At 42.9% G+C, this 25,509-nt stretch overlaps 1 protein-coding gene across 2 annotated transcripts in view; it reads right to left on the reverse strand.

Annotated features, from left to right (window-relative positions):
* The window catches only part of unc13c (unc-13 homolog C (C. elegans)), a 105,530-nt gene that overhangs the window by 50,873 nt on the left and 29,148 nt on the right, over nt 1-25,509 (reverse strand). For both annotated transcript variants that reach the window (XM_076755826.1, XM_076755915.1), the window contains exons 7-14: nt 25,112-25,331; nt 23,715-23,942; nt 14,431-14,572; nt 12,011-12,180; nt 10,152-10,267; nt 9,681-9,844; nt 5,143-5,299; nt 4,599-4,667 (exon numbers count right to left, since the gene is read on the reverse strand). In XM_076755826.1, coding sequence (XP_076611941.1) covers nt 4,599-4,667; nt 5,143-5,299; nt 9,681-9,844; nt 10,152-10,267; nt 12,011-12,180; nt 14,431-14,572; nt 23,715-23,942; nt 25,112-25,331 — 1,266 coding nt within the window. The remainder of the gene's footprint in view (nt 1-4,598; nt 4,668-5,142; nt 5,300-9,680; nt 9,845-10,151; nt 10,268-12,010; nt 12,181-14,430; nt 14,573-23,714; nt 23,943-25,111; nt 25,332-25,509) is intronic.

The raw sequence follows: 25,509 nt of genomic DNA on the forward strand, positions 1-25,509 counted from the left end.
CAGGCACTGGACCTCAAACTGCCACAGGAGCACTGCACTGGTCACCCTGATCTCTGCTGAGCAAAGGCATGTGCCACACAGTATGTGTCTGAGTGTGTGGATTTGTGTGTCTGTTGAAGTGATAAGATTTGAGTAATATACATAATGGGTATGCATTGTTTAAAATGGGGCATATCTTAAGCTCCACTCAAAGTAGTTGAACTACCTCTCATCAGGTTACACATAAAAGAAGTCTTATAAACCCTTTATGACCACTGAATATCAGCGTTTCCTTCTCATCACTTTAGGAGCAGAACTCCACACATTTGAGTTATGTGCCCTTTCAATAACTTTATTAATTTCCCCCCCCCCAGAGTTTTCTAGAGTTGGCACAGAGGTTTCTTATCTTCTGCACTCTGAAATGTGACACTAGCTTGTCTGCTGTGCTTGGCTTTTTACATTGTCTGTCATAAATTTCAAATTTCAAAGGGCGAGCTCTGGATTATGCAGGTTTTGCTCTGCGAAGAACGAGATTATCCCAAATATTTGCAACTATGCAGATGCAGCTTTTGTTCTCTATACATTTTCTTCCTCCAGAAGCTAGAAAATTGCATTTGTCTGCCATGCGAGGATGACAGAAGCTCGTTGTATGCTTCTATAGCTGTGACTGTGATATGCATATCTTGCCAGTGCTATAGAGCAACCTTGTGGATCTTACCCACAGTATAAGTATAATATTTTGTTAATGTGATGCTTTATCAGCTCCATGAACAGCTCAATATTACTCAATATGACATAATCCTGCCGTAGAGAGCTACAGGTACAGTGTGGAAAAACCATTTTATTCTCTATGTGCTTTCTTACAGGAGGAGGCAGCGGGAACTAATGCACTGCAGAAAGCAACAAACCAGCTGTTTACATTAAGTAACCTTTCCCATGAAGACCCACTGTTATACTGCACAGAGTTCAATTTTAAGAGAATAGCGCACAATTCCCAGGGGTGCTTACTGAACAAACAGCACTTTATATCAAACTGTCCAAACCAAGCCAACAGCCCAAATCCCTCGTAGCATGCTCTGAATGTTGAGATTTTATGTGCGACCCAGGGAAACCTGCGGATCCCGGCTGGGACAGACTGACTATATGAGGTGTCATCGTGTATGAGGGTTGTTAGAATAAAGTTTAAAGGGAAGAAACGCAGATGAAGCAAAATGCAGAGTGGCAGCTGCATCCCTGCTCCTTCTCTGCTGATTCAAGGCTTCTGTTTTACAAAAGCAAACTCAATCTCTCTCAGAATATCATTATAGGGAAATCCATACGGTGAAAGCATAGAGAAGCCCAATTTGAATCTTTTTCCTGTCCAACGGTGTCAGGCTGGCTCTGTGTGACTGCTTGAGATGGTATGAACTGCATCTGTGTGCGTGTGTGTGTGTGTGTGTGCGCGCGCATGTGTGTGTGCATGAACCACTGGTCTGTGGCAGGTTTGACAAGAGAGCAGCAGGGCAGTGCTGGCAGGTGAAGCCAATGTGATAGTCTGTGACTGCTCTCAGTGAACGCGTCGTCGCCAGACAGCCAGGCCATCTGAAAATAAAAGAGGCCATCTCTCCTTCACTTAACCCTCTCTCGCCTTCTCTGTCAACCACCCACCATGGCTCCTTTCATCCTTCATCTGTTTCTCCACTCTTTCCAAATCCACCTCTCTTTCCCTCCAACTCTCCCTCTTCGTCCAAATCTCATCTCCTCCGACTCACTCTGCTTGTTTCATCCACCTCTCTTTTTTTCAAATCCTCTTTATCCCTCCGTCGCTATTTGCAACTTCATTCTCAGTCTCCCCCAAGTCATCTCTCTTTCCTTCTCCGTCTTGTCTGCTATCTACTTGCTGTCCTTCCTTCATCCTCTCTTTTTTTTCCCTTTGAAGGCAGACAGTAGGATCTGCTGCTATCAGGGTGTGTCTCTGTAATCACATGTGGCTTCACACAGCGAGCCGTGGCAAAGAACAGGGGAACTAAAGCAATCACCCACTCAACGACACATTGCCTTTTGTGTCACATTAAAGGTAAGAGGGTCATCTTTCAGTTACAGTTCACTGTGTTCTGCCAGCAGCTGGGGGAGAAGTGTGGTTGTGTGTGTGTGCGTGTGTATGTGTGTGTGTGTGTATTTCTGAATGCTCAGGTGCATACCTGTGTGTGAGAACAGCAGTGTGAAGTTCTGCACCCTTGGGAGAGTGTGTGTGAGAAATGTAGGTTTGTGTGTAGCTGTGTGCATGTCCTCAGCTCTACGCATGCTTGGATGACGTGCCTGCATGTGAGTGCACGTGCATGGATGTAAATGTGTATGTACAAGGTCAGGCAAACGAGTGAGGGTGTGTTTGTGGTGGAATGTGGTGTCTAACAGGCTTAGCTCTCCTGGGATGGTTCTGGAAGCTGTATGTGAGGGTTTTAGTCTGCCAGTTAGAATAGAGCAGCGCCTTTCATGGCCCATCTCTGGCAATTAGATTAATTTCTGATTGTAGTTTCTTGTTTTACCTTTTATTTGGGGGGTTGTTTAATCTAAACCACGTGTCTCATTGTCACATTTTGTCATAAATTTTGGGTTGGGAATTATTTTGGGTTGAATTAATTCTTTATTCACTCAGGAATAATTTGATATGGTGTGCTGAAACTTTTCAATATAGCTGTTTAGTTGTATTTTATATTAGTGTATTTGAGTATGCTACACAAATGAACAGGTACAGTACATCTATCACTGAGCTGACGACAAGGTGCAAAACAACACGTAATGGAGGACATGCTAAGTGGCAGACATGTACATGTAGATCAGTGAGGCGTCAAATGGAGACAGGCAGCAGCTCACCTCAAACACAGATGCAGGATAGATGTAGCAGGTCAACCAGAAAATGCTCTATATACAGCAGTACAGTGAAGCTTAAGAGCAGATGCTACCTGCTGCTCATCATTCAGCGACAATCACCAAACAAATGACCGTGAAGAATGAATCTGTATCGTACAACATATAGACCTACAAGAGTGATCAACTCAGCAGGGGATGAAACGTCATTGCACCTGTTCTCACACACACACACACACACACACACACACACACACACACATATATGTATGTGTGTGTGTGTGTGTGTGTGTGTGTGTGCGCATGTGCATGTGTTCTCCTTGCAGATTACAGAGACAGGTTAAAAAAAAGCCGTGCAGGTAATCATGTGGAAAAAGAGATCAAAAGCATCCAGACACTGACAGGCCCTGGACCTCAAACTGCTACAGGAACACTGCATTAGCCACCCTGATCTACTACTATCCATTGATACATAACCCTAATGATTATATTGGTCATTCCCATGGGCCACCTTGCTTCATTGCAGCAAGAGCTTGTAGAGTTTAGCTGTTCCTCCCTCTCTCCACTCCCCTTTGTGCACCGCCTAGCAGTTAATGATGAAGCCTATGCTGCAGCTTAACCACCAGCATAAAAAGTGCTTCTCTTAAGTTAAATGAAACACGCACAACAAGAGGCAAACATGGCAGTCTTATTAATGGATTGTGGTTCACACTCTGGGTTCAGTTACAACTAGTTCTTTGGTTTTTAGATCAGTATTATTAAATCAATCTGTAAATGTTACACCAGACACATAGTAACATGGGAGTACATAGTCTAGTTTACAGATATTTACAAGGTGTCCAATACCCTAAATCCATGAACCACTATGGCAAACAGAGTGCTGGATCCTCATGACAGGGTTAATTTATTGGACCTCAAGGATCACTATTTCTTGAGATGCTGATGGACCCCTTGACACCGCAGGCTGATTGTCTTTATTTATGTGCCTGGCTACACCGCTGGCTAGTCTGCTGAAAACTGCAAAAGCACTTCATCGTCATTTATCATTCACTACATTTTAAATGAAGCTTGATCCAGTCATTTCTGGTTTTGTACCGCATGTCTGGGTTTATATGTATTATCTGCACTCTCCAAAGCACAGTTCACACAAGTCACAATTTTATGTTGTAAATACTTTGGGAACATGAATGTGGCTCACATTACACATGATGTCATTCTTGGTTGGACACCATCACATCTAGAACCACATTTACATCATCACAATCCTGATATGTTTGTAGCTAACATGCATCCTGTGTGACTCAAATAAGGTAAACAGGCATAAAATACACACTCAACTGTTTCAAAGAAAGAAGGGAATCTAGTCAATAACCTCATTTGGAGGGCAACAGACACACATTTGGCATCAGCATCAAAGTATAAATTGTTTGCTGCTCCAAGCCAGATATAGTAAGCACACGGTGTACTGTAAATAGAGTTGAATCAACCTTAAAACTGACATCAAATCAACCAGGTGGCAGGTAGCTTAGATGGCAACACTTCAGTCAAAAGTACATTCAGTTTTAAAGGATGTCACCGAACAGAGCATACTAAATGGCAACCTGTATATACACATAAAAGCAGAATTGCTCCTGCAGTGTGTTAAATAGAGTCACAGTAGTCTATCTACATGATGCTAATTTGGAATGACATTCTTTGAAGTGACAAAAAGTCAGAGACAAATATGAATATGATTTTATCAAACACATCACATGAAAATGGTTCATACTCACCCGATATTTAGAGAGGTCAATCCTCAGTGAGTTATGCAGCTGGTCCAGTAATTTGACAAATTTCTCCCTCTGTCAGGATAAGAATGCCATAATTCAGTCACCACACCCAAAGCATTGTGTCAAAAAATTTATAACACTGCGTGGTCGGTAGCATTGCCATGCCGGCAGTGATTCATTTTTACTTCCTGGAACAAAATTTAGTGGTTTAGCTCTATTGCCAGACTCGGCTTACTGCCTGGAAATATTATTTGATGCCTTACAACATTAGCTTATTAAAGGTTCAATCAGAAAGCACTGGCAATCTGTGAGATTTGTTGATTTCAAGTGCACAACTTGCTTTAGACAAATAACTCTAAACGAGAATGATGACAAACAGTAGTGACGTCAACGGTTCAACATCAGACTATAAGACGGCAAAAGATGTTACTTAAGTCTAACTGGAGGCTGTAGATGAGTCACATTTTTATTTAGCACTCAATTACTATCTATTACTGCCATTTTGACTGTGGATGACAGACAACAAGACAATAATAGGTGCACTTACTCCAAAGTTAGATGCAGCAAACCGGTCAGAAGCGGAGGCAGTGGTTGTGGTGGTGGTGGTGGTGTGGGCGAAGTAGGCATTGATATTAGCAAGCAGGTTGCTCATCACTGCTGGCACACCAGGACACATGTATTTGGCGGACAGACAAGAGAAGTGCCTGGAGAGGTGAAAGAACAAAGCAAACATAGCATCGGGGGTGGAGCTATAGCCATTTTTTGGGCAACATAGAGATCATTTTTCACATGAAAAGCAGTTTGAGACTGTGAGAATGATCAAGTAATTGGCATGCTCGTTAGTAATCCTCAAAATCCACGCAGTTATACAGTGCAAAAAACAAACACAGGTCCTTGTTACACGGCTCAAAAACTACCTCATACCCTGCTTCTATCCATTGCTTTGCACTGCAGTAACCATAGAAGAAAAAATGGGCAGACACACTGCAGTACAGTATGTCTTTATTCTTTCACCGTCTGCATGTTGAACAAAGAACATATTTTAAATGTCCCAAACAATTACTTTTGGAGGCAGAGTTAGGGCATAAGTAGTTCACTGTCCTGTTTATGAAGTAAAACAGTGTCTTCAATGAGTTTCTATGGTAAATGATGTCATAAACCACAGCTGCATAGGGGTAAGACTGCAAAGTAATAGATGGAGCAAGAAAGTTTGATCATAAACCAGGGAGTCATGTGGAGGCTGAGATGTAATCACACCCAGCGGAACAGATGGGAGAAATGTAAATGTTACAGTGTACCTTTAAATTGTTTGTTTCATTCTCTGAATAGCACTGAGACAAGCTCGAGTACGGTCTGCACATTTGCCAATGGAAATGTTCTCCACTGAGGTGAATCCATATACGTCAACCCAGAGCAAACGAGATCGCAATACTATGCAGGGAGCAAAATTCACATAAGTCATCTCTCCCAGGGGAGGGACTGAAGTCGGGGCCTTTTACTGTTGCAAACTTGATGTTGTCTGTTTAAACAAATCCTGTTTCCTTTGCTCCTGTCTCCCACACCTTTTTAACTCACTGAACATTAAACTACACACAGTGAGAGAGGCGCGTGTATTGCCAGTTCAGATTTGAGATGATCTCTCTTTCTGTCTTTCCCTACATACACAAACACACATCTCCAACAGCGCTCCCCAGCAGTAATTAAGTGCTGGAGCCTGAGAGGCCTGGTTTGAGCAGGGATCTCTGCCGGAGTGAAGAGCATATGCTCATCTTAATACATCATGCTGCTGCTTCCCAGGCCATGTGGCATGCCTCCTGCACTATCATTCACTGGTACCTATTCCGAACATTGAGACTGGCTGTTCTCCATACCCATTCTTACAGCACATAAAGATTCATGTTATTCTAGATAGAATACCAAGAGATGTGCAATAATTCGTATGTTTACTTTAACGCAGCAGACAATAATATACGCAAGGGCTTTTTTCTCAGCCTCAGGCGTGACCCATAGCAGCCAAACATCTGGATACATTAGAGGCTTTTTACAGTAAACATGCCTTTCATTATAATCTACATTTGTATCAACAAAACTAAAATGAACGATAGCCTGCATTTCACATGCTGCTTTAAAGGATAAAATGAAGCACATTGATATTATTCTTTTCACACACTGACGTTCAGATACCGTAGACATAAATTAGTGCTACAATAATATGAATAAGTATTTCTTTAAATACATTATTTACTATTAGTGGAAATTTGTGTAAACAACATGTTTTTCCATAAATCTTCCTTGAGCTGGAGGTGACCCTCAGTATCGTGGAGCTGGATGTTGAGCTTTGAGTACAGAGAAACTAAGAACATCTTGCACAGTGACTCATTGCTTCATAAAGTCCAAGTGCTAGAAAATGCAGGAGTAATGATTACACATTTACTCCTGAGGGCATCCCATAGACACACTCACTCACACACACACATTCAATGGACTTGCCTTCATTTCTTGGAGACTTACCAGAACCAGAACCACTAATTAATTAACTAAAAACCATAATCCTTACTTTAACCTTAATCTTGAACCTAAAATGTAATCATTTATGCAACGGGGACTTGCATTTTGTCCCCATTAAGAGGGTGAGTCCCCACAACGTGGGCAATACATGTACATACACACGCATACACACACACACATGGGTATGCACACACTCACAATAGGAACACAAACATGTTCTCATCAGGAGGCCTATTTAATTACTCTGCTTTCAGCCTCCAAATTATCCAGGAGCACTTGGGGTTGGGCGAGCAAAGAGAATGATGCAAAGAGAGTGATGATGGCATCCGCTGAATTCCCATGGTGCTTTTAGAGCTGGATCTCCAGAGCCAATTTTCAAGAGGATGACTACGCTTGTCCTAGTGTTACCCTGCATTGGTTTTTACCAGCATATGAGACGCACAGCGCGCATGCTTGCGTATCATTTTACAGTCTCAGATAGCCGGGAGAAATGAGAAAAAGATGAAGAAGCAGGGGGTGGGAGCTAGGGAGGGGTGATAGAGTGATATGAAGAAAAACGAGCATAAGGGAGGGGTATGTCGGGGGTTGTTGTGGGGTGGCACATGAGGGAGAGTGAGTCCTCGCAGCTGCTGTGATTTATACAGCCATCATGTCGGGAGTGACTGGGAGTCAAGGCCCTATGATGAAGAAAACAGAAAGGAATGGCCTTTCATAAATTTCTGATGAAGCATAATAAGTGCTGACATAAGAAACTTAAACAAGGTTCAAGTCTGAAGCACTGATTCGATCTGTGGATGCTGGAGAAAAGTCCACTTTGTGCTGGTCTGCACTAAAATACCCTGGCAATTCCTCATATGTCACACTGGAACAACACCTAGCACCACCACACCAGCAGGACCAAAATGATCAAATATATCAATAAACCCATGCTCTGTACATTTTGTAGCACTTCCACTCCTTAGCTACTGTACGTGCTGAATCAAGCTTTATGGGGCTCTACGGAAACCCAGTGACAGGGCCAAAAAGAGAGTAAATTAAGGAGCTACTGTGGGGTATATGAGGTTGAGTCGTGATCACTGGGATCAGAAAAATGGGAGAGTAGGGAGTGGGGGATCAAACATGTTCGGGGCCAGGTGGAAAAAATCTTAAAATCAGAAAAGTCATCCAAAGATCTGCTGAATAAACCACTGGTCTCATTTTGCTAAAGGCCATCAAAACATCCATTGCAGTTTGAATATCTTCCATTGCTAAATTTGTAACATTGGGCAGCAAATAATATCCAGACCATAAAAGCAACACAATACCTGAGTGTTGCTTCACTCAGGGATGTGGCCAGATTTATGGACATGAAAGCACAAATGTGAGCTGCGCCTTTCATTCAATTTGCCAACACAATCTGGGTGTAATTAGTGTCTGATTTACTAAAGCAGCAGCTAATTACAGAGTCAGCGACTGGGACAGCCCAACAAGCGTATTCTGCCCGGGAAGGAGAGCTTAAAACGTGCAGTTTGCTGATGCGATTTGAGATTTTCGAATAGCAGCTCAGAATGAAATCACAATGTGGTGATGCTGCAACTACTCAGTAGCTCTTTATTACTCACTGAATTATTTAAATGCAACAGAAGTCATATGCAAACAATGAACATGAGATGAGAGGTGTAATGCAAAGCTACTATATGTATCTGTTTCAAAATATCTGGATTCAGATGTCTACCAGAAGTGGGCAGGGCTTATGCCAAAAACTGCTTCATTCTCTGTTTAGCTGCCCACAAATCATCATTTCAACATTTTATTTTTACCATGTACCCAAATTAATCCAATTAAAGCGAGATTTGTCTTAAAGCCCACAAAAATAAAAAAGGCAAGCCTAAACCGAGTCTAAATAAAACCTCTGTGACTGTTAATGATTAGTGGAAATAGAACAGGAGGATTTCATGGTAGGGAATTATACGTCAGAACAGGATTTGAACATATTGCATGATTTAAAAAAATGGAGGCTGTATATTTAATGAAGGGTCAGGTCTGTTAGATCTGGCCATTAAATCTCTGCTGTTTAAAGCAAAAAGAAGCTCCCACTATAGTTCACCTGAGGACAAATACATATAAGTAGGAACACAGAAAGGTTCTGCAGTGTTAAGACTCAATCAGCACTGCACAGTGTATAATATGTATAATATATGTAATATGGCATTGCATGACCTTGATCAATATTGAATGATTTTAATGTTTCATGTGGTATGTCTTTGCATGTGAGTGTGTGAAAGAGAGACATTTATGCTTGGACATGGTCATGGAGGATCAGGGAGACAGAGACAGAGGGAAACGATGTTTATGTGTGTCCATGATCAATGTGATCAAGGCACATTGGGAGTTTTTTTTCCAGGAGACCAGCAATGAATCAGTCAAACTTAAGAGCTCGATCACCCTCAAAGCTCTGATTCTGCTGAGGAGACATCTTTACTACCCTCCACTTCTCCTTCTGCTCTCCTTCCCTCAACTCCTTCTCTCCTCCACTCTGCTGGATGAGACAATGACAGATTGGTTAGGTAAAAGGCCATAGATCAGGGTGGTACTAACGTCATAGCCTGATAGATGGACTCCACTCCGTATCTCATGGCGAACTCATCCACTATTTCCTGAGACACGTCGTCAAAGTAGACCTTCCACGCCTCGTCCCCTTTCACCTGCGGGATCTTCACTACCCCGCTGCTCTTCACCTCGGTCAGGTAGTGGAACAGGTTCTGCGAGTGGCACCAGAGATAAGACAGAGCAGGTTACGGTGATGGAGCACAGTGTCACGACAAGGAATGAAAGAGGCGTTTCTTTGAGCGATGTACTGTTCGCCATCAAATGAAGATCTTTATCATAGCTGGAATCATTTACAACATCTTTTTTTTCCGTAATGCTGTAACGATTGATTGTTGATCAATCCTGTTAGTTTGCTTTCCAGTGTAATCACAACAAATTATAGGTTCTTTAGTAGCTCTCTTGCTTGGCTCCCCAAACATGATGATTGGAGTTGAGCTGAGAACTAATTTTAATGGTTACCTCATGTAAACAGGTGTACTGGCCGTGAGGAGGAACCACGTTCTCTTCCCCTTTCATCTCCACACTGATCTTGAGTCTGATGGCACCAGATACCGCAGACTTGTCAGTCCTTTTATCTGTAACACACAACAAAGCTGCATTAGTCATAACTGGAAATTAAGGCAAAAGTAAGAACCAATTGGAAGAAACATCTTAGGTTGGCTAATCTTAAGAAACTCTATTCTTAAAGTAAGTCGCAGTCTCTATCTACTCCAAAAACACACGGTAGCACCTCTGTTTTCTTTATCTGGGATGGTACAGTGCAGATACTATGCACGAGGAAAGCAAGCTGAAAGACCAACTAAACAATCATTCTGAAATAACCCCAAAAGTTTTATTCCACTAAAAAGGAGAAAAGCTAAAGCACATAAGGATTGACCCCGGTCAGAGTGCACAGTTCAATAAGCAACATTATTGTCCACTGTGGTAGAAATCTGTCCTTGAAGGCACCATAACAGAATGATACATAAAACACTTAAGGATTAAAAACACAAGACATTAATGACACCAACTAAGACACAAGACATTAATGACAGGAAACATTACTGGCATGACATCATGTCCTCTAAAACATGACTGACATCGTATCTACAGCCATGCTCTGCTAATGTATGAGAAAGCACATTAACAATATCACTGGCAGTGCTGGGCTGTAGGTTTGGAGAGCATGTATATGCACATACACTATGTGCTGCGTGCTCACATACAGCCACACAGACACAAAGATGCAGGCATACACACAGGCTCTGAAGGCCAATGGGGTTCGTTACAGACTTTAAATGGCCCCCCCTCTGCTCTCTCATATGCAGCTCATCTCCACTGTGTCAAATGAGTGATATTCCCCTCTACAGTCAGTTGGTCAAGAGGCAGACAAGTGAAAAATAACAGCATGACAAAGCGACAGAGACTAAGCTGTAAATGCAGAAGCTCAGACTGAAGAGGAGCTGAAGAGGCTTGGAGAGGAGGGCAGCTGGAGGGGTGGACACCCACCGCAGCAGAGGCCTGTTTAAACATTCATTGTGGACATTTAAAAAGGCACAAAGCAGCAACAGTGGACAGGGGTCAGTATTACCACAAATTGCTTCCTTTTAGTGAGAGAGGCAAACAAAGACAGCACCCGCCAGTCATAATACTTCAGCTGAAGTGGGAGCTCCCATTATGCTGCTATTCAACCTTGTGCAGGATGGAGAAACGAGTCAACGCTGCAGCATCAGTCCCCAAACTGAACCACACATCTCTGTGGCTTCTTGGTACGTGGATGGTGATGGTGATCTCACCCAGACCGGACTTTATATGACCATACAGTCATCTCATAACCCCTTTTCACTGTGTAGTGGAAATCTGTTATGTTCATATCATGTAAACCTTGTAAAATGTATCATAATAATAAAAATAATGACAACCAGAGCTGGGTATCAAAGCACAGTGCTTCTTTTGTACCACCTCTGATGTGCGCTTCATACCAAAATCGACTGCCAAGTACGCCTGTAACAAGTGGTGTGTTAACTGATTAGTCAACTCAATTGACAGAAAGTTAATGGACAACTATTTCTATAATCAGTGAATGATTTTCACATTTTTATTGCGATGATTTTCTGTTTTGTCAGACAAAACAAGCAAACTGAAGACACTGCTGATGCCTCTGACAAACTGTGAATGCCATTTTTTCATGTATTTTAACATTTATTGAACAGATTCAGCAGATTAATTGAGAATGAAAATAATCGTCGGTTGTGGACCGACTCTCAAGCATCAATGGTTTGCATCAAAAGCCTAGTCAGACCTCATATACGAACACTGAGATCAAGAGGTTAACATACCTAGATTGTACCAAACATCCATCTCTCCGCTGAGAGTGCGAACCTCGATGATGGTCTGGCCCAGGAAATCGTCTGACTCACGTTTGAAATGCTGCTTCACCCGTGATTTGATGTCGTCGTCCTCGTCCCACACACGCACCTTGATGCGGTCAGTGGCGTTGTGACATTCGCTGCAATGTGGAAGATGATTATGCCGGGTCAGAACAATCACAACAACACGAACAACAACAGCAACAGCATATTGAGTGACAGCTCATCAGGTTGGGGGATTCAGCCGAGCGGAATAACGGTTAAATGAGCAATTCAAGCAGAAACACAGATTCAGAAACGCACACACACTTCCTGACCCTTTTCTAAGTAAAATGGAGAACAATTCTTGCCTGGATTCAAATGAGAAAATGTGTCTTTGTGTACGCACATGGGTGTGCATGAGTGTGTGCATGTGTATGTGGAGGAGAGCTCTCTGCCTGGAAGGAAGAATTACCCCAAGATACTGGATGACCTTTACTCTGCATCCCAAGTATATTTCTGTGTCTCTCGCAGTGCCTGCTAAAACCATCACAGAAGAGCTGAGGGCTTCACAAGAATGACTGTGTAGCATTCATAGCAAGGATTATTTATTTGTGAAAGCTTTATGTCCATCTCTCCGGTCCCCCTTGCATCAGTGCAGCTGACAGACGTTTCACAATAATGACGCTGCTAAATAGAACAGAGGTGGCCAAAGCACTTAGCTCCAGATGGGGTCAGACTGTTCGGCTCTGGAATTAAAACCGACAGATTACATTTTGTTCTAATGACATCTTGGGTGCGACAGCCAGAGAAACAGTATCTGCAGTATTTTTTTTTTTTTTAACTAATCCCTTTCCGGGGGAAGCACGGGTGGCTGCTGCTACTGCTGCTGCTGCTGCACTACTCTGGGACTTTGCTCTCTGCCAAGCACACAGTAATGTATCGCTCTATTAATCTACATCCCTGTAGTAATGGGAAAGAGTTTTATTACAGCCACCACTGGAGTCTCATTACAGGTGTGCAGCCTTGTCTCTAAATGGCAAGCAATGCATGCAAACAGAAACAGAAAACGCTCTGTCTATATAAATATATATATTAATATACTGTTAAAGTAAATTTTCAGAAGAGAAAGTGACATCCAGACAAAGAAGTATTCTGCCAATACTTACAAAAATACCTTCACATTTAAAAAAATATAGATCACCTCCAGAGGAAACATGCTGGAAAACTAACTCACCACTTGCTTGAACCAAATAATGCCATTAGCTGCTCAGGCTTTGGTTTAAGTTAACAACACATCAAACCCTCACTGATCATTTAATAGTGGCTCCCCAGTGCTGCATCTCCAGACAGTGGATTACAGTTTAAAAGATGAGAAAAAAAAAAAAAAAAAAAAAAAAAAAGCCAAAAATAAGAATAATAATTAAATTTCTAACACCTTTGTTGAAGCCCTGTGAGTTGGGGCCACACATTCATCACATTATATGTCCACATTATATTTGTTTGTTTCTACAGACGGGTTCAGCAGGGCTGAATATCCGACATATGACAGCATAACATGTATTTGCAAGTCAGTTTAGTACAGGCTACCTTTACTCTTAATACTTGAATGGATTCAGGAAAGTGTAGCAGAACAACTAAGAGCTACTGGCAAATACTATTTTTCACTCAGGTCTGGGTTGAGCTCTGCAGCTCTTAAGAGAAAATTACATTTTTGTCTTCAACCTGGTTGTTATTTTCGGAGTTCTGACACTCCGCCAAACAAAGATAACAGTATTTCTTCGGGAAAGCATAGCAAGTCTCATGCAGGGTTCTCAAAGGCTTCAATTTTCCACATGTTCTAAAGTAAATGTTGAGAGTAGTCTCCTGGAAACTTGGTTACAATCATCCATTACGCTGCCAATCTACTTCCTATGAGACTTGCAGGATAACCTACCAGCTGATTCATTGCAGCATTGCACAGTTTTATTCAGAGCTGTGTGAAGGGAAAAAATGAAGAGTATAACAAAGAATCGAGGCAGAGGCAGAGAGGTAAGCAGCAGATTGAGTAGCGATAATCCTGTGGCTACTGCATACCTATACAGACCAAGGAGAATAAGTCTGTGCTAAAACAAACACACAGACGTCTGGTCAGCACAATGGGGAGGTCATTGAGAATGCCACGCATTACTACAGCAGTAATGCACAAAAAGATTTAAAGAGTTAAGACCAGTGTTGTCTACACAGATGGATGCCTTTATAATGTTGTTTTTAGCTGCATCTCCAAAATCTCTGTGGTGCAGCTGGTGTAAGAGCCAGTACCAGAAAAAAAATGTACTTTTGCCTTAAGATTCCCTTGAACAGATGAGATTATTCGTAATCTTAGTGGGGATTATCTGGTTGGATAGAGGTCATTACTAGAGAGCACTCACAAGTTGAACTTCTCATCCCAGACCGGGTTGAGGTTACCGAAGATGGTCTTCGTCCTGCGTTTGGTCTTGCCCACCTGGACAGTGACGTAGGGGTCGCTGGAGCCAGTTTTGTCCTTGGCTTGTAAGCCCTGTGCACTCATGACTGGAGACAAGACAGGGTTGGAGAAGAGTGAAGAATCATGTATGTACCATAAGCAGCTTGTTTGACCATTTTGAGGTTCTTAAAGTTCAATTTTCTAGATGGAAGAATCCATGTCCTGAATGTATTGTAATGTTATATCATAGGAAGCATTGGTGGGTGATATTTTACAGTAGATCGTAACCCCAGTCATGAATCTATTTCGATGTTTTATTTCAGTGCTTACCACGCCTATGGCTTCAACACAAGAATCAAGGCCTTGTCACTGCCTCCACTGCCTACAACAACTTTGTGCACTGACCAAAATCCGAGCCAACGTAACAGCTCAGTTCATTGACAGCAGCGAAGACTGGTCCTTTGTGTGTATGCGAAGTGTTGAATTTATTTATGATTTATCTATTTCTACATCCAGGCTATAGGTAGTTCACACCCCTGTGTGTCTGCCCACTGCTACAACTGTCTATGCTGAGCTAAGACTTGGCTTCAAAGCAAGATCCATGATTCAGAATCTGCCTTCCACACATAGAGAGGGAGGTGTGGGGAAGGAGAGACAGTAGTATTTCACAGCGCCATAAAAGGGAAAAAGGACACTGGAGCATTAAATATGCATAAGTGACAGTCTAAATAATTCAGGGTACATATATATCCCTCAGCTCAATGCTGACAGGACTTGGTGGGCAGGATATAGACGTTTGAAGAGCCATGACCTGCTTGCTCCAGGAGTGTATGCTTCAAACAACGTGCTTGTCGGATCATTAAACATCTAAAACCTCTGATCCCACACTTTATTTTATAACTTTCCAACTGACACTCCAACAATCAATGCCCAACTGGCCTGATGTGCAGAGGTGAAGAAGTTAGCACATAACCACTTCTGTCACATATGTACAAACAAGTGCAACAACCCCACAATTATCACTTTTTAAAGCAAGCAAAGATAAAGATGGGGAGGTTTGCTGGGCCTGGTGCATATTTCACCAACTTGGAACTGGGTTGACTCTTATTAAGTTGTTTAATTCCCAAATATACTTATTACTTAATATGTAATTGCATCACTTGGCTTCTTTTGCCATTTGTGAGGGACAAAATACACTATAACAAGAGTGTTCATAAGTACAAAAAGTGAGAAAAGTGAAAAGATTTCTATTAATTAGACAAAAGTAAAGTAGCAGAGAGCATACCCAGAAGCATAAACAGATTAATTTATTTTGTGGAATGAAGAATGGACACTTAACAGACGAGTATGGACACATGTTTTCCTGTTCAATATATTGACCTCTGCTGAGGAGTGTTTGAGCAAGCATTTAGAAAAAGTAATAGAATTGTTCTAAGACAAGTAAAGGAAACTAGTATACCTAGTATATTGGTAATTTGCAGTTTTTCCAATTAGCTGATTGAAGTATGTCAGATCAAGGCTTATATTTAGTACCAGACCTTGCAGTGAGCACATTGACCAGACACAGAATATCTCACGGTCGCTCTCAGAGTGCTGCAGAGTCGATGCCAGTCAGTGTTTATCTAATAAATGGTGAATAAATAACAACTCAATAACGACATTTTAAAATGAGATGTTCGATAAGTCCCTGGGAAATTGAGTCAACCATGGGTCTTTCCAATGTCTCTCTCACTCTCTGTTTCCCTCTTCCTTCTCTATTTCTCCTCTCTTACTCTCCTCTTCCTCACTATCCCTGTCCTTTCTGTCTCCCTCACTCTCTGTTTCCACTTCTCTCTGGTGTATTGGCACTGTGAGAAATGCAAGGTGAGCAATAAATGAGCCGGGCCTGGCACAGTCACCACGGGGATGGATTGGAGTCCGGGGTAGAGGTCACAAAGCTAACTTCCTGACCTTCATTCTGACAGTTAACTAGGAATAAAATGAAACCCAGTGACAGTATGTACTATGTGTACAAACTGTACTAACTGTAATCCTCAAACATGATGTTTTTAGGTTCATGGTTTGCAGAAACAGGGATAAACAACAGAGGTTATGTAATCAAACAGCATGTGAAATATAGTGCAGAGGATTAGACTGAAATATGGACATTGGATTCAACTAGACAATTTCCCTGCGGGAAATTTTGAAAGGGCCACGGGGTCTACTGCCCGACCGCGTACATATACATTACATTATATGCCCATATGTCTGTTTATTTGTGTGTGGGAGCATGAGAGAGAAGTGCTCACAGAGGTACTGAGCCTCAGAGGTTGCCACAGCAACTTCAGAGCCCCTCCCAATCATGCTCTATGAGACACAGCTGCGCACGCACACACACGCCCCCTGTCAGCACTCAGGCACACATGCACTCAGAGAGAGAAAAAGAGACAGAGACAGAAGTGGCCGGGCTTAGAGGCTGCTAATTCAAATTCTGTAAGTCTCACACATTTTTCCAGCACATTGTGAGAGAGAGGACAAGTTTGTCTGCAACTGTGGAAAAAATCATGCCTGTAGTGTGTAAACTGTGGCCGGGAGGAGCCTGGAAAGACAGAAAATCTGGAGGTTTTTTTAGGCTCTCTGCCACTGAGGCTCAGTGGTTGTCACGGCAATTTGGCTTGGTTGCCCATGACGATAGGGGCAGACAGAGAGGGGCGACAGAAAAGCGGAGAAAACGAGCGATTTTCTGCCTCTGCACTCCTCTCACATTTGGGCTTCTCCTGAGAGAACGGAAGCTCCTATCAGAAAAACAAAGACACCGTGAGCGCCTTGAGGACTTCCTGAACGTTTTGGTGTAATTTTGTGTTTCTACAGAATATTTTGTGGACACAGTCGCGAGTTGAAAACAGGGCTCCTTTCTGCTTCTCTCCGAAAATCTTTGTATTGGAGTGCATGGAGAGCAGAGACAGACGTGGCCGCGCTTAGAGGCTGCTAATTCAAATTCTGTTTGTCTCACAGATTTTTCGAGCACATTGTGAGAGAGAGGACAAGTTTGTCTACAACTTTGGAAAAAATCATGCCTGTAGAGTGTAAACTGTGGCCGGGAGGAGCGTGGAAAGAGCAAAAACCTAGTCGTTTTTAATCGGCTCTCTCCCACTCTAGCGATGATGTCACCCACTCTAGCCTCTAACTGTCTGCGCAATACACACCCATTGAAATCTGAGAATTTCTCCAAAAACGCTCATGGTCATTGATGAGGGATTATTCAAAAACTACATGAGTTATCAAAACGTGACTTAATACACTAATAGACAAGACTTGTGTCTACAATTTAAAGTTTAAATGGAGTCTCTAGGTGAAAGTATGCCGGAGCAGTAGCCAGTAGAAAAAGTGGAATGATTTTTACCTCCTCCCATTCATTTCTTATGGGAAATTTATCGCAGTTTTTCGCGACTTACGTCGCGAAAAACTGCGATAAATTTCCCAAAAATAATAGCACGCCGATCCCGATCGAGACGCACGTTTTGATATAACTTTTGCGTGGGTGCTCCCAAAACTGTAGGAGGAGTAGCGAATCGAAATTTGACACGGAAGAGGAAGAATAACTAGACAATTTCCCTGCGGGAAATTTTGAAAGGGCCACGGGGTCTACTGCCCGACCGCGTACATATACATTACATTATATGCCCATATGTCTGTTTATTTGTGGAAGGGAGCATGAGAGAGAAGTGCTCACAGAGGTACTGAGCCTCAGAGGTTGCCACAGCAACTTCAGAGCCCCTCCCAATCATGCTCTATGAGACCCAGCTGCGCACGCACGCACACGCCCCCTCTCAGCACTCAGGCACACATGCACTCAGAGAGAGAAAAAGAGACAGAGACAGACATGGCCGGGCTTAGAGGCCTCTAATTCAAATTCTGTAAGTCTCACACATTTTTCCAGCACATTGTGAGAGAGAGGACAAGTTTGTCTGCAACTGTGGAAAAAATCATGCCTGTAGTGTGTAAACTGTGGCCGGGAGGAGCCTGGAAAGACAGAAAATCTGGAGTTTTTTTTAGGCTCTTTGCCACTTAGGCCCAGTGGTTGTCATGGCAATTTGGCTTGGTTGCCCATGACGATAGGGGCAGACAGAGAGGGGCGACAGAAAAGCGGAGAAAACGAGCGATTTTCTGCCTCTGCACTCCTCTCACATTTGGGCTTCTCCTGAGAGAACGGAAGCTCCTATCAGAAAAACAAAGACACCGTGAGCGCCTTGAGGACTTCCTGAACGTTTTGGTGTAATTTTATGCTTCTACAGCATATATTGTGGACACAGTCGCGAGTTGAAAACGGGGCTCCTTTCTGCTTCTCTCCGAAAATCTTTGTATTGGAGTGCATGGGGAGCAGAGACAGACATGGCCGCGCTTAGAGGCTGCTAATTCAAATTCTGTAACTCTCACAGATTTTTCGATCACATTGTGAGAGAGAGGACAAGTTTGTCTACAACTGTGGAAAAAATCATGCCTGTAGAGTGTAAACTGTGGCCGGGAGGAGCGTGGAAAGAGCAAAAATCCAGGCGTTTTTTTCGGCTCTCTCCCACTCTAGCGATGATGTCACCCACTCTAGCCTCTAACTGTCCGCGCAATACACACCCATTGAAATCTGAGAATTTCTCCAAAAACGCTCATGGTCATTGATGAGGGATTATTCAAAAACTACATGAGTTATCAAAACGTGGCTTAATACAGCAATAGACAAGACTTGTTACTACAATTTAAAGTTTAAATGGAGTCTCTAGGTGAAAGTATGCCGGAGCAGTAGCCAGTAGAAAAAGTGCGACAATTTTTACGGCCTCCCATTCATTTCTTATGGGAAATTTATCGCAGTTTTTCGCGACGTAAGTCGCGAAAAACTGCGATAAATTTCCCAAAAATAATAGCACACCGATCCCGATCGAGACGCACGTTTTGATATAACTTTTGCGTGGGTGCTCCCAAAACTGTAGGAGGAGTAGCGAATCGAAATTTGACACGGAAGAGGAAGAATAATAATAATAATAATAATAATAACTAGACAATTTCCCTGCGGGAAATTTTGAAAGGGCCACGGGGTCTACTGCCCGACCGCGTACATATACATTACATTATATGCCCATATGTCTGTTTATTTCCATGTGGGAGCATGAGAGAGAAGTGCTCACAGAGGTACTGAGCCTCAGAGGTTGCCACAGCAACTTCAGAGCCCCTCCCAATCATGCTCTATGAGACCCAGCTGCGCACGCACGCACACGCCCCCTCTCAGCACTCAGGCACACGCACTCAGAGAGAGAAAAAGAGACACAGACAGACATGGCCGGGCTTAGAGGCCTCTAATTCAAATTCTGCAAGTCTCACACATTTTTCCAGCACATTGTGAGAGAGAGGACAAGTTTGTCTGCAACTGTGGAAAAAATCATGCCTGTAGTGTGTAAACTGTGGCCGGGAGGAGCCTGGAAAGACAGAAAATCTGGAGTTTTTTTTAGGCTCTCTGCCACTGAGGCCCAGTGGTTGTCATGGCAATTTGGCTTGGTTGCCCATGACGATAGGGGCAGACAGAGAGGGGCGACAGAAAAGCGGAGAAAACGAGCGATTTTCTGCCTCTGCACTCCTCTCACATTTGGGCTTCTCCTGAGAGAACGGAAGCTCCTATCAGAAAAACAAAGACACCGTGAGCGCCTTGAGGACTTCCTGAACGTTTTGGTGTAATTTTGTGTTTCTACAGAATATTTTGTGGACACAGTCGCGAGTTGAAAACGGGGCTCCTTTCTGCTCTCTCCGAAAATCTTTGTATTGGAGTGCATGGAGAGCAGAGACAGACGTGGCCGCGCTTAGAGGCTGCTAATTCAAATTCTGTTTGTCTCACAGATTTTTCGAGCACATTGTGAGAGAGAGGACAAGTTTGTCTACAACTGTGGAAAAAATCATGCCTGTAGAGTGTAAACTGTGGCCGGGAGGAGCGTGGAAAGAGCAAAAACCTAGTCGTTTTTAATCGGCTCTCTCCCACTCTAGCGATGATGTCACCCACTCTAGCCTCTAACTGTCCGCGCAATACACACCCATTGAAATCAGAGAATTTCTCCAAAAACGCTCATGGTCATTGATGAGGGATTATTCAAAAACTACATGAGTTATCAAAACGTGGCTTAATACAGCAATAGACAAGACTTGTGTCTACAATTTAAAGTTTAAATGGAGTCTCTAGGTGAAAGTATGCCGGAGCAGTAGCCATTAGAAAAAGGGAAAAAAAAAATTCGTTTTTCGAGCTCCTCCCATTCATTTCTTATGGGAAACGAATACGCGTTTTTCGCGACTTACGTCGCGAAAAACGCGTATTCTGTAGAGAAAAATAATAGCACGCCGATCCCGATCGAGACGCACGTTTTGATATAACATTTGCGTGGGTGCTCCCAAAACTGTAGGAGGAGTAGCGGTCCGAAATTTGACACGGAAGAGGAAGAATAATAACTAGACAATTTCCCTGCGGGAAATTTTGAAAGGGCCACGGGGTCTATTGCCCGACCGCGTCCATATACATTACATTATATGCCCATATGTCTGTTTATTTCCATGTGGGAGCATGAGAGAGAAGTGCTCACAGAGGTACTGAGCCTCAGAGGTTGCCACAGCAACTTCAGAGCCCCTCCCAATCATGCTCTATGAGACCCAGCTGCGCACGCACACACACGCCCCCTCTAAGCACTCAGGCACACATGCACTCAGAGAGAGAAAAAGAGACAGAGACAGACATGGCCGGGCTTAGAGGCCTCTAATTCAAATTCTGTAAGTCTCACACATTTTTCCAGCACATTGTGAGAGAGAGGACAAGTTTGTCTGCAACTGTGGAAAAAATCATGCCTGTAGTGTGTAAACTGTGGCCGGGAGGAGCCTGGAAAGACAGAAAATCTGGAGTTAAAAAAAGGCTCTCTGCCACTGAGGCTCAGTGGTTGTCACGGCAATTTGGCTTGGTTGCCCATGACGATAAGGGCAGACAGAGAGGGGCGACAGAAAAGCGGAGAAAACGAGCGATTTTCTGCCTCTGCACTCCTCTCACATTTGGGCTTCTCCTGAGAGAACGGAAGCTCCTATCAGAAAAACAAAGACACCGTGAGCGCCTTGAGGACTTCCTGAACGTTTTGGTGTAATTTTGTGTTTCTACAGAATATTTTGTGGACACAGTCGCGAGTTGAAAACAGGGCTCCTTTCTGCTCTCTCCGAAAATCTTTGTATTGGAGTGCATGGAGAGCAGAGACAGACGTGGCCGCACTTAGAGGCTGCTAATTCAAATTCTGTTCATCTCACAGATTTTTCGAGCACATTGTGAGAGAGAGGACAAGTTTGTCTACAACTGTGGAAAAAATCATGCCTGTAGAGTGTAAACTGTGGCCGGGAGGAGCGTGGAAAGAGCAAAAACCTAGTCGTTTTTAATCGGCTCTCTCCCACTCTAGCGATGATGTCACCCACTCTAGCCTCTAACTGTCCGCGCAATACACACCCATTGAAATCTGAGAATTTCCCCAAAAACGCTCATGGTCATTGATGAGGGATTACTCAAAAACTACATGAGTTATCAAAACGTGGCTTAATACAGCAATAGACAAGACTTGTGTCTACAATTTAAAGTTTAAATGGAGTCTCTAGGTGAAAGTATGCCGGAGCAGTAGCCAGTAGAAGAAGTGCGACAATTTTTACCGCCTCCCATTCATTTCTTATGGGAAATTTATCGCAGTTTTTCGCGACTTACGTCGCGAAAAACTGCGATAAATTTCCCAAAAATAATAGCACGCCGATCCCGATCGAGACGCACGTTTTGATATAACATTTGCGTGGGTGCTCCCAAAACTGTAGGAGGAGTAGCGAATCGAAATTTGACACGGAAGAGGAAGAATAATAATAATAATAATAATAATAAGAAGAAAAAACACGCAGGATAACAATAGTGCTCGGGGCTTCGCCCCGAGCACTACTGTCTACAGCTTTGCTGTAGGCAGTAGTGCTCGTGGCTTGCCCCGTGGCCCTAATAATAATAATAATAATAATAAGAAAAAACACGCAGGATAACAATAGTGCTCGGGGCTTCGCCCCGAGCACTACTGTCTACAGCTTTGCTGTAGGCAGTAGTGCTCGTGGCTGCCCCGTGGCCCTAATAATAATAATAATAATAATAAGAAGAAAAAACACGCAGGATAACAATAGTGCTCGGGGCTTCGCCCCGAGCACTACTGTCTACAGCTTTGCTGTAGGCAGTAGTGCTCGTGGCTGCCCCGTGGCCCTAATTACTGTATACTCCTTCCTTCTTCCTTAACGAGGAAGAACACTGGTCCCCTTAATTTTCCCTTCAAAACCCTGAAAAAAATATCCATATAAATTCATGTCTTTTCGTGTGAACGTGCTGTCAAGCACTGTCAAGCTGAACTTAGAGGTTCGACGTTTTGATTGGCATCTCTGGAAGAGCTTGACGTGCAGCTGTGGGGGATTCATTTCCAAAGTACAGCGTACAAACCAGCATGAAGTGAGCTCGAAAAAGACGTAAAGATCTCTGGCATCTGCAGCAAGTATCATTCCACAATAATGAAAAGTCATCATTGTTTCTTCATTACTGCCTCTTCCATGCTTTGCATTTACTGTGCTGCCGTTTAATATTTGGAAAGCATTTTTGCAAAGCTGATAGGCTCTTCCACTGCTGAACTTGTTTATGGTTTTCATTAGAGCTACATGTCACAGAGCTCTAATAAAAACAATACATGCATTATCATAAATGTGTCATTGCCGAGGTACATGAGTCGAGTAGAGCAGAAAAAACACAAAAAATGAGCAATTATTGTCTGCAGATCGGTGATGCAACCTTCACAGTGTTATGAACAAACAGCTTCTCCAGAGATCAATTTCTATTTCTATTTCTAATTACATGGTTCAGTGTCAGAGGTTAATGACCAAGATCCTGAAGTTAATAAGTGACTGCTAATTAGAATAACAGTGTTTGTTATTTGAGATGAGCTTGACATGTAATGGCAGTGTTGTTGATTTGGTGCTGGAAGACTGAGAACAGGGTTATAGGTGAAGGTCAAAGGTCACCTGCAGCAGTATCAGGAGAGTTACAAAAGAATTCATGTCTATCCAACTGATTAATGATTAATGGGTAAATGAGGATTTATGAAACACAGTGAATCATTCTATGCTGCAAAGATTTGTGCTTAATGTTTTAGTGGATACTTTGAAGAATTAAATTTCTGATACACTCTCAGGAACCGGGCTGACCTGTGATGTTGATCTTGGCAGACCACTTGGAGGTCCCTTCCAGCACAGCCTGCTTGGCTGTCTTCAGGTGGCTGTTGAAGTCTTCCTTGGAGACTTGGAACATCTCCTGGATCACCTCAAACACTTCTGGACGGTTCTTCTCCCGTATCTTCATGCGCTCCTTCATAGCCATGATGATATTCTGGGTCTTGTCCTCTGCCCCATGCTTGGAGCTCTTCTCCACTGCCCCTGAAACAAACCAAGAGTTTCAGGGAGTTTTTAGGCACATTTTGGGCAAGAGTCTGCATAGTTAACACCCAGGAATTGGCATAAAAACTTGTCTGTCCAGTCTGAGGGTATCTATCATGTATATATTATTTTTGATATAATTAAGGTCAGACAACTTTCTTTTGCCTTAAATATTGCAGTTGAACAATACTGTCACAGCATCCAGCAACTCATCTGACATGTCCCACGCTGACTGACTGTGTGATCATGCGGGAAGGATTAGAAATGACAAATTCTCGGGTTAATGCTGGTGTCGGTGTGTTTCCTTGTGTGTGTGTCGAAAAGACAAAAGGGCCAGATGTGAGGGTTAATGCTCTGTAGATAAATGACACTGCGATCAGATACACTGTGTTCATGAGTGCAGATTGAAATGTGATAAAGATGAATCGCTGTTTGAACTATAAAACTAGAATAGAACTGTTATAAAACACTGAGTTTTATAACAGCCAGGGTGTAGCTAATCCACTTAGAGTGTGAGGATTGCTGTAAGGATTGCCCTGAAGCCTGCATCTCACATTGTTCCTACATTGTAACAACAGGGGTGTGCCCGATTGAAAATGCTGATTGGAGGCTGCGATGAATGCCAGCGACTGAGCGAGCAGCGTAAATGCACCATGTCACTTGTAGCTGTAAGTGCAAGGGGATATGTAATATGTATTATACAAATCCCCATAACAGCATTCTGTACTGTAGCACTTTCACTATAGTCTTGGTATGTATAGAAATGTGTGAGAAGAACAAACTACCTAAATTATTACAGATGAAATGCCACACTGGCATCGTCCGCACTTAACAGACACCCAGACAAAAAATGTGCTTTTAGATTTAACCGACTTTAATAATAAATTATAAACTGCTTGATTATTAGGCAGCACTGCAAGAGAGTAGTCTGTTGCAAGATCAGACAATAAAGGAATTGAAATTATTGTTAAGCATAAAATGAGAATGAACCCAGAACATTTTGAATACATTTTCAATACAATGCAGTTTAAGCTACAAACCATACTTTCACACATACACACGCATGCAGCACTCTACTCACAAAGGCATGTTTTGGGCACATGTCTATGAATTTCAAACTCTTTGTGAACTGCGCACCAAAGCATTGTGGGATGAGTCCCTTTCCTTACTTTGTAAACAATCTGCATTGAGCAGGTCCTGGCACTTCTCGTGGCATTTAACGCCACACTCTGAGCAGCGCATGCCCTGACGGGCGATGCCCCACAGCAGCCCCTCGCACTCATGGCAGTAGGTGGGTGCAGTCGCGGTCCACACCTCGAAGTTATGGGGTGTTGTGGATGAAATCGGGTAGATCAAGGCCTGGAGAGTCTTCTTGAAGACATGTAGTTTCTGAAAAGAAAGAAAAGGCAATGAGAAAGTGTAAGAAATAATAAGGAGCGAAGACACTGATGGAAAAGATAACAGGGATGCGAGAAAACACAGGACGTAGGGCTGATGTTGTTAAACTCTCGTGACAGCATGCAAGCGAGGAAAAAAGATTTAATTTAACTTCAAAACTCAATAAAAA

This window comes from Chaetodon auriga, chromosome 1 (assembly GCF_051107435.1).
Source record: "Chaetodon auriga isolate fChaAug3 chromosome 1, fChaAug3.hap1, whole genome shotgun sequence".
NCBI classification, from domain to species: domain Eukaryota; kingdom Metazoa; phylum Chordata; class Actinopteri; order Chaetodontiformes; family Chaetodontidae; genus Chaetodon; species Chaetodon auriga.